At 38.2% G+C, this 18725-nt stretch overlaps 2 protein-coding genes across 2 annotated transcripts; both read right to left on the bottom strand.

Annotated features, from left to right (window-relative positions):
* Positions 1-345: 345 nt before the first annotated feature.
* Positions 346-1272, bottom strand: LOC124504586 (olfactory receptor 4P4-like). Its single transcript, XM_047070021.1, has one exon. It carries the CDS (start codon positions 1270-1272, stop codon positions 346-348), a length of 927 nt encoding a protein of 308 aa, XP_046925977.1.
* Positions 1273-16360: 15088 nt separating this feature from the next.
* On the bottom strand, positions 16361-17293 carry LOC124505631 (olfactory receptor 4C16-like). Its single transcript, XM_047071624.1, has one exon. It carries the CDS (start codon positions 17291-17293, stop codon positions 16361-16363), a length of 933 nt encoding a protein of 310 aa, XP_046927580.1.
* Between the last annotated feature and the right edge of the window lie 1432 nt (positions 17294-18725).

The raw sequence follows: 18725 nt of genomic DNA, 5'->3' as shown, positions 1-18725 counted from the left end.
AAAGTAAGAGAAAGAGGGTGGCTGAGGGGCCTTCTCTCTTCAAGTCTTGCAACATTTTTTTTAAAGTTTATTTTTGCAAAAGAGAGAGAAAGCTGTGGAGAGGCCGGGGGGGGGGGGGGCGGGGGGGGGGGCGGGGTGCAGCACAGAGGCTCCGGGGCTCAAACTCACAAAGCGTGAGATCATGACCTGAGCTGGAGTCGGATACTCCACTGACTGAGGCACCCAGGTGCCCCAAGTCTTGCAACATTGGAGGACAGCACAGCACCTCACTGCACCTGTTGTATCTGTTGACATGAGGATTCTGTAGATAGAAAGATCCAGGAAAGGGTTTGAACACCAGAGACTTCATTTCCCTTCAGACCGTTTGCGCCAACACCACACTTTCCTCATGGCGTTCTTCATGTCTGTGTTTCTCAGCGTGTAGATGAGAGGGTTGAACATGGGAGCAATCATGGTGTAAAACAGGGCAAAAACCTTGTCGTTACTGACAGAATCAGCCACGGGGACATACGTGAAGATGAGGGGCAGGAAGAACAGGAACACGACAGTGACGTGAGAGCTGCAGGTAGAGAGGGCTTTGCGGCGGCCCTGGGAGGAGCGGGTCCTCAGGGTGGACAGGATGATGAGGTAAGAAATTACCAAGGCAACAAAGGTCAAAATGGACATCACTCCTGTGGTGGTAATGATCGCAATAACCAACAGGCTAGTGTCCATGCAAGCCAGCTTCAGCAAGGGGAAAACATCACAGAAATAGTGGTCTATCCGATTGGGGCCACAGAAGGGAAGTTCGACAATAATCAATACGTGGAGGATTGAATGGATGAATGCTCCGATAATCGAGGCCATCACAATGATATAGCACACTGGTCTGCTCATGATGACCATATAGTGAAGGGGTCTGCAGATGGCTGCATAACGGTCATAGGCCATGGCCACCAAGATGAAGATCTCAGTGGCACCAAAGAAGTGGGCATAAAACATCTGGGCCATGCAGCTGTTGTAAGAGATAGTCTTCCGCTGGGCCAGCAGATCTGTGATCAGTTTGGGGGCCACTGTGGACGTGAAGCAGACATCCATGAAAGACAGGTAGCTCAGGAAAAAGTACATGGGCTGTTCACTGAGGCGGCTGCCCCTGATGGTGAGAAGAACGAGCAGGTTTCCGGAGAGAATTGCAATATAGCAAAGCGAGAACAGCACAAAGCAGGCAATCTTTGCATCCTCATCACTGAAAAGTCCCAGGAGGATAAATTCTGTGATGTTTTCATGTCCCATTGCTCCTGTGGGTTTTATCATTTAGAGGGGAAAGTTAACATACTTGAAACATCCAACTTTTTAAAATTACTGGTTTATTTTAAAAGTCATCCATTTATTCAATAAATATGTACAGATTATTTATGATGATACACTCTAATTAGTGCTAAGGGTCGAGCAGTGTATAAAGTACATGCAATCTCTATCCACAAGTGGATGCAGTTCATTAGAGTAGACATATACTAACAATAATAGCACAGATAACTAATTGAAATTATAATAATTCCCAAAGTTTCACACTTACTATGAGCAACATGATGAATGAGGACAAGATGAATGTTCTTTTTTAGGTCAAACTTTGAGATGCAATTTCTGCATTATATTTTCAAGAGTGATTTTTGAATCTCCGGTGTGTATAAAAACAGCACTGAGGTTATCTGTTCTTCAAGGGTGGTCCTATCATTCTCAGCCCTTCCCGGTGACTAACTCTGTGCTAAATCCTTAAAGTTCAGTAACATCATTAGACATCGATGAGCTCATAATTTTAAATATCAGACCTCTAGGTGACAATTTCAGAAAGTGCCTTTAGAACCTTTCCATGAACTTTTGTAAAAACGGAGGGAGGGAAAGAGCCACGATGAGATCTTTGGGGAAAAGGATTGCTCCATTGCATGGGGTTCTGGTATATTTCTGGCTTCCTGAAATTGACCTCATTTCCCAGTTTACTCTCCAGTCTAACCCAGGAGTTCTCACTGTTTTTGTTTCACTGTTTCACGCTTTCTGGGGCTTCCCAGTAGGACAGTTGCCTTGGAGGGCCAAATTGCATCCAGAGATTCTTTTTCACTAGATCTGTTCTACTACTTTGTATCTCTTTGAATTGAACCGCTTTCTTTCCTTCACAGGCTCACAGGCCCCAGTCCTGAAATATGTTAGTTAAAAAGGACATGTTGCTCTGGTGCAAAGTGTTACGCTCTTACTTCCTTTTGGCAACTTTATCTAAAAGTATCACAAAACTGCTACACTCAGTGCTCACTTTTACAAAACCTACACCTCCACACTGATAAAAGGTGTCAGCCTGTTTATGAAGGGTTATAATGGTCATGGAGCAATGCCTTTTACTTTCTGTGAGTTCTTATGAGATTACTTTAGAAAAATGTACATTTGGCATAAAAAGAGATTTTTTTTTTTTTTGAGGAGGGGGAGAAGAGGGAAAAGGGGACAAAAAATCCAAGGCAGGTTCCATGCCGAGCATGGAGCTTGATGCAAAGCTTGATCTCACAACCAGGAGGTCATGACCTGAACTGAAATAAAGAGTCAGATTTTTAATTGACTGAGCCACACAAACACCCCACAAAGAGATTTGTAATAGGATTTTAGGGAGTTTGTGGACTTTCGGATTGAATTCCACTCATGAACCCCAAATTAACACCCTATGGTCCAATTTCTTGCAAAAATATCTGGAAACATCACCACCACACAAGCAAAATCGTGTGTTTCTGGGCTATGGTGTGATTGGTTTAAAATAAGTGGTGAACGATTATTTTATCTGTAAGCTATCTATTCTTTCTCGAAAAAAAGAATTTCTGGGGTGCCTGAGTGACTCAGTCCGTTAAGTTTCCGATTTTGGCTCAGGTCATGATCTCGCTGTTAGTGGGTTCGAGCCCCCACATGTGGCTCTGTGCTGACAGCTCAGAGCCTGGAGCCTCTGCTTCGGATTCTGTGTCTCCCTCTCTCTCTGCCCCTCCTCGGCTCACACTCTGTCTCTCAAAAGTAAATAATAAGCATGAAAAAAGATTTTTAAGCAGAGAATTTCCTTATTGAGTACATAATGGTATTAAAAGATATAAAAGGATTGAAACAAGTTAAAAGATTATACCATGTTTATGGTTAGGGAAGATCAATATAGGAAAGATGTCAATTCTTCCCAACTTAATCAATACACTCAATAAGGGGAACAAAAATTCTGACAAAATTTTTCATGAAAAACTGATTTCAAAATTCAGAAAGAGTTAACATCCAGAGTAAGTACGTTAATTTTTTTAAAAAGAGCAAAAAGAATAGACATACTTTTCAGAATTGACATATATTATAAAACTATGGCAATTAAAAAGTTGTAGGTAGAGACATATTGCTGAACTTGAACACAGTCAATAAATAAACACATATATACTGGAATTTAATCTATATGTAAGTTGAAATTTCAAATTGATATGAACTCCAGAGAATTCAAAATGATGTGAATTTTAGTAACTGATGTTCGGACGTTGACTCTCCCTCTGAAAAAAATATATATATCTCACAAGGCACAAAAAACTATAATTCATGTGGTTGAAAGATACAAATGTATCAAACAAAACTAGGAAAAATATTTGAGAAATAATTAGAATGGGTTTATAGCTTATGTAGGAACAGTTTTTAAGCAAAGCACAAAAAGAAAACTTATTTAAAAAATAAAATCTACTTAAAATTTCTATATGACAAAACTTCCTATAAACCAAATATTTTTAAAAGTGGCCAATGGGAGTAAATATTTATAAATTTTGCGAATCAATCATATAAAGATAAGTAGGCCAATTTTCTCTATTTTTCTCTAAAAGAGCAAAATGTTTGACAAGGCAATACACAGAAAGGAAATTACTGCTGGCCAAAAGTGTATATAAAAATATTCAACCTCATTAGAATCAGGAAAATACAGATTAAGCAAGAATGAGATACTATATTCCCACTCATCAACTTCATAAAAGATAAAATTCAAAAGGCTGTCCATGTAAAATTTTGATGAAGGACCCAGCAAAACTACCCCAGAAAGCATAGAAAAGGGCATTCTTTGCAGACATTTAAATTTGGAAAGTAGATGTGATCTAAAACCTGGTAATAGAATGGAAATAAGGAGTGGTATCTTCTTGTTATGGAGAACTAGACAAGCTTAAATTTTGATCCCTAGGAGACATCTACCATGATACAAATCACTAAGATATATTTTTAAGTGGAAAACATAATCAGGTGCACAAAAATAATCACAGTATGATAACATGCATGTTAAGAAGAAGGAGGAGGAGGAGGAGGAGGAGGGGGAAAAGGAGGGGGAAAAGAAGGGGGGAAGGAGGAGGAGGGGGGAGGAGGAGGAGGGGGGAGGAGGGGGAGTGCTTATAAATTAATAGGAAAAAGTGTGGAAGGAAAGATTTACTTTTCAGAAATAAGGGGGTGATGGCCAAAGGGGATTTCAGTATTATACAATGTTTTAATTTCTTTATTAACGAGATAATATTTCATTATTACTTCTGTAATTTAAGTTAATTTTAAAACTCATCATTTTACGGGCACCTTGGTGGCTCAGTTGGTTGAGCGTCTGACTTCAGCTCAGGTCATGATCTCCCGGTTCATCAGGCTCCCTGATGTCATCCGGGCAGTGCAGAGCCTGCTTCAGAACCTCTGCCCCCCTCTGTCTGCCCCTCCCCAACTTGCACAATCCCTAAAAAAATAAATAAATATTTAAAAAAACTCATCATTGTATAATATGGTTTAAGAAGAACACAATACATAATGAATGAAATTAAACAAAAATTAAACCTTTACCAGAATTCAGTAAATTTATGACTCATCACTTATTACTGCATTGTTTCCTCAATGACTTTAGCAAGTGTAGACATAAACACTCCTCCTCAAGCATTTTACGCATTAATTGTCATTAAAAAAATGTAAATATAACTAGATGGATACATAGGTACCCAACTTCCATACTCCTCCATGAGGAGATATTTGATATAAGGAAACAGGAAACACATCTACAACTGCACCTACATTCACACTAATATCTGCATCTCTTTTACACCTATATCTGGATTTTGTCTTTATCTCAGCATTAGAACATCTACTTATACTGTTACAATCCTGATAAAATTTAAAGACATTTCAAGACGATTTGCTAACTCTATCGCTGTTACCGTTGAAGATTCAAGTTCATAGTTTGCTCTTTTCTCATGGCTCCTTGTTTTGTTGCACGAACACCAGCTTTTATTTTGGTTTTAACAAAAGGAAACAATAAGTCTGCAACAGAGATTGCCGAATAATCAGGATTTACCGCACAAAAGGTTAACAGCCTTCAATATGTGTGTACTCAATAGAAATGCCACAATATTTAAAATTTCTGCTTACCTGAAATCTTCGCCTCTGGTGCAACAAGTTCATTAAGAAAATCTACACCAGACAACATCCTAAAAAGGACAGTCAGGACACTGATGTTCACTCCACCTTACCCCAACCTCTAAAAGGGGAATAAAAAAAACACTCAACCTTTGACTGCCAGGATCATCTTGGTGTCCTTAGTCTCACAGAAAATATTTCTTAGGATACAAGACTGACTGGCTAGTTCCTAAAATAAAATTGGCAATTGTATTTGCAAGAGAGACAGCTTATAGAGGGAGAAAGTGCTTGAATTAGGCTGGATGCGTTCCGGCATACAGTCCACTAAACCTGAATGGTCTTAGGCAAGTTACACATCCACTGAGCCTTGTTTTCTTCATCTGTAAAACAATGATAATAATAGTACCCACCACATTAGATTTTGGGGAGAATCGAAATAATAAAGTCATATAAAACCTTTAGGTACAGATATGTACATCTAATATTGTAAGAATTAACTACATATTAATTTATTATTAATTTTAAAAGCACTAATATTCTATAAATCCTTCACCATTCGTAAGACAAGGGGAGCTCTGGGAATAATTTTTCCTCAATGAGTTTAACATGCCACTGAATATAGATTTCTACAGAAGTTTTGACAACTAACCGTTACTGAAAATCCCAAACGAATGACTAAGACTTGGAGTAGCTTAATAAGATTTCCCATTTCACAGATAGGAGAACGGAAATCAAAGTAAAAATTTATTCATGAAGACGTCCAGGGGCGCCTGGGTGGCTCAGTCGGTTAAGCGTCCGACTTCAGCTCAGGTCACGATCTCACACTCCGTGAGTTCGAGCCCCGCCTCGGGCTCTGGGCTGATGGCTCAGAGCCTGGAGCCTGCTTCCAGTTCTGTGTCTCCCTCTCTCTCTGCCCCTCCCCCGTTCATGCTCTGTCTCTGTCTCAAAAATAAATAAACGTTAAAAAAAAATTAAAAAAAAAAGACGTCCAATATCCTACAATATCAAAGTAAAAATTTATTCATGAAGACGTCCAATATCCTACAAAAGATAATCTCTTATTATTTAGAATAAGTGAATCAAACACTTCAAGAAAATAATTCTTTTATCCCTCTATTTTACTTAGGTCATTTAATACTTTTCTGCATGATTTTTTTTTTTTTTTAATTTTAATACTAGGGGCACCTGGGTGGCTCAGTCAGTTGAGCATCTATCTGACTTCGGCTCAGGTCATGATCTTGCTGGTTTGTGGGTTCGAGCCCCGCCTCGAGCTCTGTGCTGACAGCTCAGAGCCTGGAGACTGCTTCAGATTCTGTGTCTCCTTCTCTCTCTTAACCTCCCCTGCTCATGCTCTGTCTCTCTCACTCTCAAAAATGAATAAATGTTAATTTTTTTTAATTTTAATGATATATATATGATCTATCTTTGTTACAGAAACATTCATCAGTTTAATAATTGGAACTTCCCTAAGTGTGATCACTGAAATTTTCTTCCATACCACCCCTATTCATTTCAAATATCAGGGATTATTGCCCAGTATTACAGACCTGTGGCACAGTAGGGCAAAAACTGGAGGTTCTTGTCCTGATCTGCCACTCCCTGCTTATGTGATTTAGGAACAAGTTCCTCAGATTCTTTGGGTATGTATTTCCTCTTATGAAAATAAGGAATAGTAATTTTCATGGATTCTTCCAGCTGCAAAGAACTAATTCTTTAGTGCTTTACTAGCTCATTTACCAGTTTATCAAAATTATCCATGAATTTTCCATCATTTTCTTACTATCTTTATTCTCTTTTTTTAACTGATCCAATTATTTGATTTTTTCCAAACTTTTATGTTTGTTTTTTTTTTGTTTTTTTTTTTTGTTTTTTTTTTTTTATCATTGCTTTTCTATCCAAAGTAGAGCACACAGCATTCCACCATTTCTCTTAACCCCCTGACCTGGCAGCTTAACAGTTTCAAGTTTGAAACCAAGATTTCAAAATAGCCTTCCTAGTTTTCATTTTCTGTTAGAACAGACCTTTTAAAATTGTTTTGTAAACTATTAAAATGAAAAATTGTTACATAAAGTAGGAGCCTAAAAGGTTGTAAAATAAATCCTTACCAGGAAGATATTTTAGAATACTATTCATGCAAAAAAAAAAAATTGTAACTACTTTAGAAAACAAGCAGATTAGTATAGATGATCCTAGATGTGTTCAGAGAAATGACAGAGGCTCAGGCATGCAAAAATAGAAAAGGGAAGAAAAAAGAAAAGATGGAAACAGACAAAAAGAGAACTCACATATTTAGTATCAGCCAATTCCAATTAATATTTAAAGGGATATATCCTTGTCTTCTTGAACTCATGACAGCAGATGAAAAAAAAAATCTCTTCTAAATCCAGAGAATAAGTAGATCTCAGGAACAAAAAAAGCAATGAGAAAAAAGTCTCATGCTTTGTAGGTAGTTTTCAAATTACATTTAAAATAAAAATACATCTTAGGGATGGCTGGGTGGCTCTATCAGTTAAGCGCCAGACTTCGGCTCAGGTCGTGATCTCAGGATTCGTGAGTTCGAGCCCCGCGACGGACTCTGTGCTGACAACTCAGAGCCTGGAGCTTGTTTCAGATTCTGTGTGTCCCCCTCTCTCTGTACCTCCCCTGCTCGTGCTCTGTCTCTCTCTCTCTTTCTCTCAGTAATAAATAAATGTTAAAAAAATTAAAAATAAAATGAATATACATCTTAAAAACTAACTGTATGTCAGAACAAGAATGAGAATTATATCCCAAAACTGGAAGGAAAATTCCAAATGCATCTGGGCCTTTCTGTCTTGTCGTTTTGCCCTTCCATGTGGTAATGAGCAGCAAGGTCTACTTCCCTAGATGCACTGGGCTTGGAGACTCTTGGAGAAGTTGCAGGGGAAGAATCAGGAAGAGTATTTAAAGGCACTGGAGGGACGTCGGTGCAGTGTTGATGGCAATCCTTATGGGAATTCTTGGACAAGACTGCTAAAAATAAACTCTGGTGATTTTAATCTGCTATTGCTTTGGCTTTCCCAAGGTGCTTTCTATAATAGATGTCTTCTAGATTTCCTCAAATATGTGACGCTAAACATCAAACGTAGCTTTTATGGTGGGTGACCTAAAAGTTTTTAGAGTAGCCTTATTATTTCTATGCAAGGAATAAACCCTAATGCATTCATTATATTTATTGAGGGTCTTCCACTGTTTCTTTTACGAAGGCCAATTATTTATTAATACTGAAGGGATAAAGAAATTGTGGTTTATGTACACAATGGAATACTACTTGACAATGAGAAAGAATGAAATATGGCCTTTTGTAGCAACGTGGATGGAACTGGAGAGTGTGATGCTAAGTGAAATAAGCCATACAGAGAAAGACAGATACCATATGGTTTCACTCTTATGCGGATCCTGAGAAACTTAACAGAAGACCATGGGGGAGGGGAAGGGGAAAAAAACAGTTACAGAGAGGGAAGGAGGCAAACCATGAGAGACTCTTAAAACCTGAGAATAAACTGAGGGTTGATGGGGGGTGGGAGGGAGGGGAAAGTGGGTGATGGACATTGAGGAGGGCACCTGTTGGGATGAGCACTGGGTGTTGTATGGAAACCAATTTGACAATAAATTTCATTAAAAAAAATTTAAAAATAAATAAAAATCAATACTGAAGGCAGTCAGCGTTCCCTTAAAATGATTACAGTCAAACATAAATGTCCCCATTCCCACAAAACTTATCCTCATTGTATCACCTTTCCTCCATCTAATTCCATCCCCCAAGTCATCCCATAAAACTCCCAATACCTCATTTCACGAGATCATTTGATTCCCTTTTCATGGGTAGTCTGAGGTTTTTTTATTATGTTTTGGAGTTTTGTGCCTATCCTTTAAATATTAGTGTTCTTCTGTCATCTTTTCAACAGACTATTAACTCAATGAAAATAGAGCCTATTCTTTCCCATATTGTACTTAATAATTTAAATTTTAATGATGAAGTATAATAGCAATAATTGATTACAGTCATTACAATATGCTAGTAATTGTGCTAAGGGCTTAAAAGGGATTTTTAAAATTTAATGCACGTAATGACCCTATGGGATGATATTATTAATGTTTCCACAAAGCCACAAGAGATCATTGAAAAGGCTAGGCAGCTAGTAACTAGCATAGTAGAATTTGACCTTGGCTAAGATGTTTTACTAACCCTACAATGGCCGTGAACAGTACTACCACACTTTACACAGACCAAGTACTTATTTAATATTTCTCGATTTTTATTAAAATAATAAAATAATATCCTGCAAAGTTCAAAATTACACTTACATTTTCAATTGTGTAGTTAGGAGTCATACTTTGTTTCCCCAACTAGTACAGTCCACTCATCGTGGAGCCTCAATTGCACCAACAAAATAAATAAGATAATGTTTATATCTATATAATGTTTGATTATTTGATGATGGCAAAGTAACAAAATTTCAAGGATTTGTTTTTAATTTATTGATCTACACTTATAATTGTGTTTCACTACCTAAACAATTTAATTGTTGTGCTTTTGATAGAAACATTGCAAGGAGGAACAGTTATCCTTATGTGTCCACATGCGTGTGCACATGCATTTGTGCATGGAAATGGTAACAGGAAGATGGCTGAAGGATGCACCGTAGTAACAATGTCAAAACCCAATCATATATGCATCTTTTTTGCAAATTTTGTTTTAATTTTTATTTTTGAGAGAGAGAGAGACAACGCATGAGTGGGGGAGGGGCAGAGATAGAGGGAGACACAGGATCCGAGGTAGGCTATAGGTTCTGAGCCATCAGCACAGAGCCGAATGTAGGGCTTGAACTCCGCGAGATCATGACCTGAGCCGAAGTCGGATACTCAACCATCTGAGCCACCCAGGTGTCCCTAGTCAGATATGCATCTTAAGTATTTAGAAGAAGAGCCCACTTTATGTGAGATGCATTTATCAGATGTCCGGGATGATTTCATGTTTACCATTTCAGACATTGAAGTCTGAGGGTCTGAATTTGAATCCCAGGTGTGTCTTTGACCGGCTATGATTTTGGGTAAGACACTTATCTCGCTGGAATTTAGGTTCTTCACCTATAAGTACAATTATTTTACCATACCTAAGTAACATGTATTCACTGTTATTATTATAATCATTTATTTATTCATTATTATTATTAGAAACTTTCTGATGCAATTTCTGAAGAAACTTGGAAATATCTACGGGACAAAGCATTCAGATCACAATCTTTAGAGTGAAGGCATTGACATTTAAGGATGAAACAAGACAAATAGCTCAATGAGCAAAACTCTGTGATAATGAAATTTCAGTTCCTGCTTCCAGCACTTGTCCATGGAGTTGACGTGTTCACGCATGTAGCCAGCTTGCTATAGCTGAATTGACGGTGTAAGATATTTGATGAAGATCATATACTTAGTGGGATTCAATGATTAAGTTGATATAAAATGTTACCTATATTTTCTCCAAGACTATTCCACACCTAAGAAAATGTCATATTTTTCTCAGGGATAACATTTGGAGGAGGGTGTAAAGGTGGCATATTTAATAGATATGGGAACACCATCCCCAGCTTGGAGATATTGAGTTATACATTCTCTGACTCTTGGGTTAAAGCTGTAATTTTTTCAAAACTCCTTCACCACTGTGACAGACATAATTCCAAAATGCCCCTCAGGATCTCCTGCCCTATCCCCTGGGATTATAAATGTGGTGATACGGCACAGATTAAATGTTAAATGTTGAATTACATGTCAAAAGGGATTTCAAAAATGTAATTAAGATTATTGATAAGTTGACTTTTAGTTATATGTTTGGATCTGATCTAATCCCTAAAGTTCTTTACAAACAGAGAACTTTTCCTGACTGGCAACGGAAGAGTAAGTTAAAAAGATTCAAAGTACACTCGGAAAAAAATGCACCATTCCTGTCTTTGAAGACAGAGGGAGCACATGCAGAGACCTCTGGAAACTGAGAGTCACCCCCCACCCCCACCCCCGCCCTGACTGCAAGCTAGGAAATTTCTGGACACCAGAGACTCCATTTTGAAGTTCCATTTTCCTTTCTAACTAATTAACTCTTAAACTGGGCCATCGCAGTCATTGTTTTACATGTAGTTGCTCGTAAAATCCAACAAAACAACTGTCACTCAGACTATAAAACTGTTGGCAAGTTTATGAGAACAGGAAAATTAACTACAGCATAGCGGGAATAGTTTTGTTTGCCACCATCAGTAGAATCATCAATTAGATAGTAATCAAAAGCTGTTCCACCTCAGCATCATTTTTTTCCCTCCTGTTTTTTTATCTAAATCATGTGATTAGTCCCTCCTTCTTTCTCATAAAAACCTCTTGCTTCCCCCCTCCCCCACTTTTCCTGGTTCCACCAAAATCTGTACTAACCAAATTGCAATTCTGAGACCTCAAATAAAGGCCTGTGTACTTTTTCAGGTGTCCTACTCTTTTCACTTGCAATAATAATGAGGGGACCTTGACAAGACAAGGTCTATTGCTCACAAGTCACAGAGGGTACATCACATACCTGCATGATGGTGAAAAGAGAGGATAAAATAGGCAGAGAGGGAAAGGGTAGGACTTGAGGTCCCTGGGTGGGGAAAAATACATATTTGGGAACAATGCTGGGAGCCTCTGACCACAGCCAACTCCCTCGAGCACAAGGTTCCTCTTTAAAATGTAAGACACCACCAACTCCCACTCAGGTTTCCCTCAGGAATTTGACAAAAGACCTAACTAAAAATGAGTAGTAGACAATAAAATGTAAGACCCACAAGGAATGATATGGCCCTAGACCACCCCTTGTACAATGGAAACGAGCCAATCAAAATGGGATAACGAGACATTTAGAGTTACCTAGACAATAGGGGCAGGACCTGAGAGGAAACAAAGGAGAATGAAGCAGGGGTCTGGGCGGGGGAGAGGGGGACCAAAAATGTGTAAAACAAAGACCCTTCCCTATAGTCGCAAGCATTCACTTTCAGATGTCCCTCTCTGCAAAGAGAGTGTTCATACTATTCTTCCTTTCTCATCTTATACTCTAATAAACTTTTGCCTGCTGCTCATTTTCATTCTTCGAAGCAGCAAGACAACGAATCCTGGGTACCGAGGTAAAAAATCCTGCAATACCTGGGGCCACACAGTTTGGTTACAGGTACAGAGACAGAGAGAGAGGCAGAAAGAGCTTGCTAGTCTGAGGTTCTGCCTTTACTGGGGTCAAGAGTGGAGTACCCAGGGTTTGGAGGTGCACTACTGGTAAATTTAAAACATGAGTGGAAAATTTTTTTTAATTAATTAATTAAATTTAAAAAGGTTGCCTGGTTGGCTCAGTCAATTGAGCGTCCAACTCTCGATTTCTGCTCAGGTCACGATCCCAGGATTGTGGGTAGAGCCCAGTGTTATAGGCTCTGCACTGAGCACGGAACCTGCTTGAGCTTTTCTCTTTCCCTCTGCCTTTGCCCCCTCCTCCATTTGTGCAAGCTCTTTCTCTCTCTAAAAATAAATAAAACATAAGAGTGGGATTAAAGTATGGGAAGGAAAACACAGGGCCACTCAAATGGTCAGTTATAAGCCACACAGGGCTTTCCAAAGGAGGAGTTCATAGGCCAGGCAGCCTGGCTCTCCACCTCATTGTGTAGTTGGTGGGCATTGTGTTCATTTCAGATGGGATGTCTTCGAAATGGATGTCTCAGCAATCAAAGCTTAATATCATCATAATCAAAAAAGCCAATTGTCAAGCACTTACACTACTTCGAACTAAGGTAACACTCAGGTACTGGGGATGAAGACTCCAACATAACTTCTTGTGGGACACATTATGCTTGTTTTGCCGTTCGGTTATCACAAACCACAGTTTTGAGTCGCTATGAACAGCTGTGTACAAGTTTTTGTGTCAACATAGGTTTTCATTTCTCTGAGATAAATGCCCCGAAGTACAGTGGATAGATTGTATGCAAAATTTTAGTTAACGTACAGTGCAATATTAGGTGGCAAGCTGCATCGAGAACAGTGTATTATCACTGAAGAGAAGTTATACCATTCTGCAACGCACGTGGAGAGGTGCTTAAGAGCACTTGTAATAAAGATGCTTCTAAGAATGCTAAAAGCACAAACATAAAAATCACACACACATGCATACACACATACCCTATGCTCAACCCTTAGTTGCCATGTCCAGCTGCAATCCTTTTAGTTGGACTTAGTTTATCTCCAGTTGAATATGGACGCACTGATGACTTCCCGATGGTATACTTTTCCACCCAGAAACTTTGGGATCTAATTTCTTCACGCAATTTACATTAGGGCCCCCTGAATAAGAACTGAGTTTCCATCGTATTCACCCCTGAACTAGCACACCCAAGACTAATACAAACTTTGAGGATATGCCAATACCTAAGATTTAAAACATAAATGGATAAAAGGTAAGTCTTTTATGCTTTTAGAAGCTACATCTTATAGTTCTTTTCCACAGACCAAACAAATAAATTCCATGAGTAAAACAAACAACATAGTTATTTGACAAAGCATCTCCAATGATGTGGGTCTGCAGGAAAAAAAAAAAAAAAAAACAAACCCATCAGGATAGACCTCAACTCCAGACTTCTGTTTCACCACTCTTAGATAACATTTCCCCATCATGAAGTGCTCCCGTAGGTCACACGTGTACATAGAGACCATAGAAGCTTATAATGCCCTCATGTATGACATGTCCTTCCAGAGCAAGACTGGATTTTCCTGCTTGGACTTCCCTGTGACTTGCAGCTGGTTAGATGTTTGGAAGCAATGAGGACTATAAAAGGAAGCTCAAGAGGGAACCAAATATCATTTTTTGACAACTTGTACAGATGCGATCATCACAAGGTGTCTAGGCTAGAGAAGAGTGTCGTTTCTCCTCTTTTGAGGGAGACAGGGCTACTTGTGACAGCCAAGAGGATGAAAGATAATCTATGCCTTCATAGTTCTCACTCTTTCCCCACACAAATGTGTCTACTTTCGATGTCAGAGTCCCACTCTTTCCCCATAAGAACACTGACTTAAAAAAATATCCTGGTGAGGTTGCACACTCCGTCAGCTTTGCAATTCCACCATCTTTATTACAAAATTCGGAATTGGAATTAGATCATACACTCTGTTGGCAAGAGATATGGTGATGGTAGCCACGGGACCTCCATATTAGAAGCATGTCCAGAAGACATGTTGGATAGAGTGTCTCTGGGGAGGCACCTAAATTGGATCCAACATACACCCCTTTTCATATTTTCCTTGCCTTGAAATAGAACAGGACTTTAACTAAAACTCTGCCAACTAGAATCTACTCATGTGTAAACCTTCCAAGAGCAAAATCAGCAGCTGCGATCAATGATAAACTGCTTGAGATGGATAAACTCTGGATCTGAAAAATAAAAGTGATGTATATACGCCACTAGTGTTCATTGTGGAATTCACAGAGGGAATTCCATTCCCACACAGAGAAATAAATAACTTTTTTTCAAGCCAAGAAGTTCTTTTTTTTATTGTTTTTTTTTTTCATTTCAATTAGGTTCCACACCCAGGATGGGGCTTAAACTTACAAGTCAGATATCAAGAGTCACATGTTCTACTGACTGAGTCAGCCAGGTACCCCTCAAGCTAAGTAGTTCTAACATTCCTGGTGCAACAAATTGAATACAAATTCAGTAATCTTAACATAATTTAGTAGTTTATAAATAAAAATATGTTTGAAATAAACAATAATACTCATGTTAAATTTTCTATATGGATAAAAATACAAATAAGAAAACAGGTTGAAATTGGAAAGATTCTTAGTGATCATATACTTCGATACTGCAATGTTGTCAGATGGTGACAAAAGTGACGGATGGTAATATCCCTCTCTACTGCATACAGTTTTCACCCAAAAATCTCAGTCCCTCTAAATTACCATCATTTTTGGATTATATTAAAACTCACTAAAATAATTCATATCTGTGATGTAGCTATATCTGTCTCAAAGCCTAAAGAGACTCATCTGAGTTATGACATTCTTTCTTTATCAGTTATTATATTCAGATTCCCTATTTCAACCATCAACTGCTTGTACACTTTACTTCTAGCCCACATGAATATATCTACTTAATTTGGGACACCTATGGTACAACCATAATACCTTAGCAGTATAAAGAATTATTATAATTTGTATGACTCAAGAAAAACTTAATGCTTCTATAAATCAGAAGGGACAATTTTAGAAGCAAAAAGTTTTTACAAAAAGAATAATAATCTGAGTACAACCCCAACAATCAGAACCTTCCTAAGGTGAAAAGATTCCTTCAGAAGGGTGAATATTCACACTGTGTTCTGTCACTGTTCTAGAAGGATCTAGATAAATAGGAGAAGAATTCAATGTATAACCGCCCCCCAAATAGAAGGGAGATTACCCTAGATTATAGATTATCCCTTAAAACACAAAGATTTTATTATTATTTGAATCTGGTGCTTTCTGCTTAGTCATGAAGAACAAACAAGTTTAAGGTCTATGATCAGAAATTATGTGATTCAACAGTTTAATTAAGAGAGCCAATTGAAACAGAAAAAACCTTCCAGGCTGTGGTTATAAGCATATAAAAGTGTAACTATAAACAGAAGTCAACATGAAGAAGGACATGGAAAGCACCATATCAAGATTACAGTGATACTAGGCAGTCAAGAAGGCAGAGGCACAGCTGAACATCTAAGGCACGAGTCTTTCCACGGTTGTTTGTACCTGGTGCTGTCTCTTCCTCTCCATGAAACTGACTCAACACTAACCAGTGTGTATTTTCATTCCTGAAGGAATTAATTCTCATACCTCCTGATTATGGTAACATCACAATAAAAAGATAACATTCTCTGTAGACTTCTAGGCAAATCCAGACTATGAAGAACATTTTGAAGATCTCATTCATCTTTTGTCACCTAAGATTAACTTCTTCTTCCATAACTTCCTCATGGCGTTTTTCACTTCTGCATTCCTCAGCGTGTAAATCAGAGGATTGATCAAAGGTGTTCCAAGTGTATAAAATACAGCTATCATCTTATCCATGGGGAAGGTGGTTGCAGGGCGTGTGTATATAAATATGCAAGGACCGAAGAACAAGATGACCACAATGATGTGGGAGACACAGGTGGAGAGGGCTTTTCTCCTCCCTTCAGCACTGTGGTTTCTCAGAGAATACAAGATATTAACATAGGAGCACATCAGCATGACAAAACTCAGGGTACAAATGGCCCCGCTATTGGACACCAAGAGTAGATTGATTACGTAAGTGTCTGTACAGGCGAGTCTCAACAATGGCTGCAAGTCACAAAAATAGTGATCGATCACATTGGGACCACAGAAGGGTAAACTCAAGGCCAGAAAAATCTGAGCTAAAGAATGTACACAGGACCCCACCCAGGCCATAGCCACCAGCACAGCACAGACCCGTTGACTCATGATGGTTGTGTAGTGCAGGGGCTTACAGATGGCCACATAGCGGTCAGCGGCCATGAGGATAAGAATGAAGATCTCCAGGCAGCCAAAGAAATGGAATGAGAAGACCTGTATCATGCACTCACTGAAAGAGATAGTGCTCTTCTTCAAAAAGGCATCCACAATCATTCTAGGGGCTACGGAACTACAGAAACAGGTATCAGATAAGGACAAGTGGAAAAGGAAAAAGTACATTGGACTCCCGAGGGCCCGGCTGGTCTTGATAGTAGTAATGATCAGAAAGTTACCCAGCAATGTCCCCAAATAGAAAAGCAAGAAAGTGACAAACACTATTTTCTTCCTAACAGGATCCTGGGTCAACCCAAGGAGAATGAACTCTGTCACATTATTATTCAGCCGCATGATTTCGCGAAAGAGGAGAAGGCTGAGTGGGAAGTGGTTGATCTACAAAAAAATAAAAGAATTAATTCATGGTGTGATGTGTGATTTTATGGACTATTTTAAGAAAAATAAATATTCTTCATCATGAATATTTTAGGGGTCGCTTCTTATAAGTCACTTCAACACTTTGTTCCTCAATTTATAATGAGAACTTCATAGGGTCATTTTAAGTCTCAAACAAGCTTGCTAAAGGTACACAAGCTTGTATACAAGCTTGAATCTAACTAAGGATACAATCCTTTAGATACAATCCTTTGTAGCATTTAAATGATTCTGTGTAATTTGGACAATTCAATGAATACAACGTGAAAAGACATGGGTCAATTTTATTAACTTCATTATTTTTTCATATTTAATAAACCTTCAAGCACACGTTTTGATGGTGTATTACCTGGCATTTTGGATATATTTGACTGCTGCTGGAGGTTACAAATATAAAATCATAATATAAATATAAAATCACAACCCACTTTCATACCATAAAGAACATCTTTATGCAACTATTTATCACCACATATTTGTTATACATATTTATATAAATGTATAATTTTATAAATATGTAATATGTTGTCCTTCACTGAATTTCTCCCAGATATTACAACTTGAAAAGAGGAACAGGAAATACTTATGGCCTCTAAATAATATGCTATTACCATAAAACACCCTTACAATATTTAGTATTTTGCACACACTAATGCAGACAAGTGATAAAATGGTCTTTGATAGTAAATAATCACTTAAATATCTGCATTTCTATTTCCTCCCCTCCCTCCCACTTCTGAAAAGCATCTGTTAGAGGACCCCAAGTCCCCGAGGTTACATATAAATGAAAGGGGGTATTATTCCTCAATAGTTCATGTTTACAATAATCCAAATTTAGTTTAAGCACTTTGGATTCTGAGATCTTTTGGAAAGATGTCACCAGGCAGTTCATGTAGGACCAGATCATGACTGTAAACCCCAGTAAAGTCTGTACTATCCAGGTACTGAAAATCTGATGTCTTTTTAACAGAGTGCAGACTCTGAAGAGGGAGAGAGAAATAGACAAGAGAAATAGTAAATAAATAATAACTGACTTCATTCAATTTGTTTTCTGTCCTGGAAAAGTCAACGATCATTCAGCTTTGAAATTTCATTCCATTGAAATGAAGATTTCTTTTTTCAAATCTGGAAAAAAAAAGATTACCATTGGCTTCACTTCCAAGAACAAAATCTTTTCTTTAGCTCTTTCCTGTCAAGATACTTTTGAAAGGGACACTACATGCAAGTAAAAATATAAACTTAAATGTGATGTATTTAAATATAATTTGGAAGACTTATTTATCCCATTGTGTTCCTCCTCAAACTCATCCATACCTTCAATACTCTGTCTTGAAAGTTGTGAGCTTCCAAA

Source organism: Lynx rufus, unplaced genomic scaffold (genome assembly GCF_022079265.1).
Source record: "Lynx rufus isolate CCGP_SWC_20201006 ecotype Redwood Valley unplaced genomic scaffold, mLynRuf1.p SCAF_9, whole genome shotgun sequence".
In the NCBI taxonomy this organism is placed as follows: Eukaryota; Metazoa; Chordata; class Mammalia; order Carnivora; family Felidae; genus Lynx; species Lynx rufus.
Note: the sequence above shows the minus strand (reverse complement) of the source record. Positions and strands in the feature narration are given on the sequence as shown.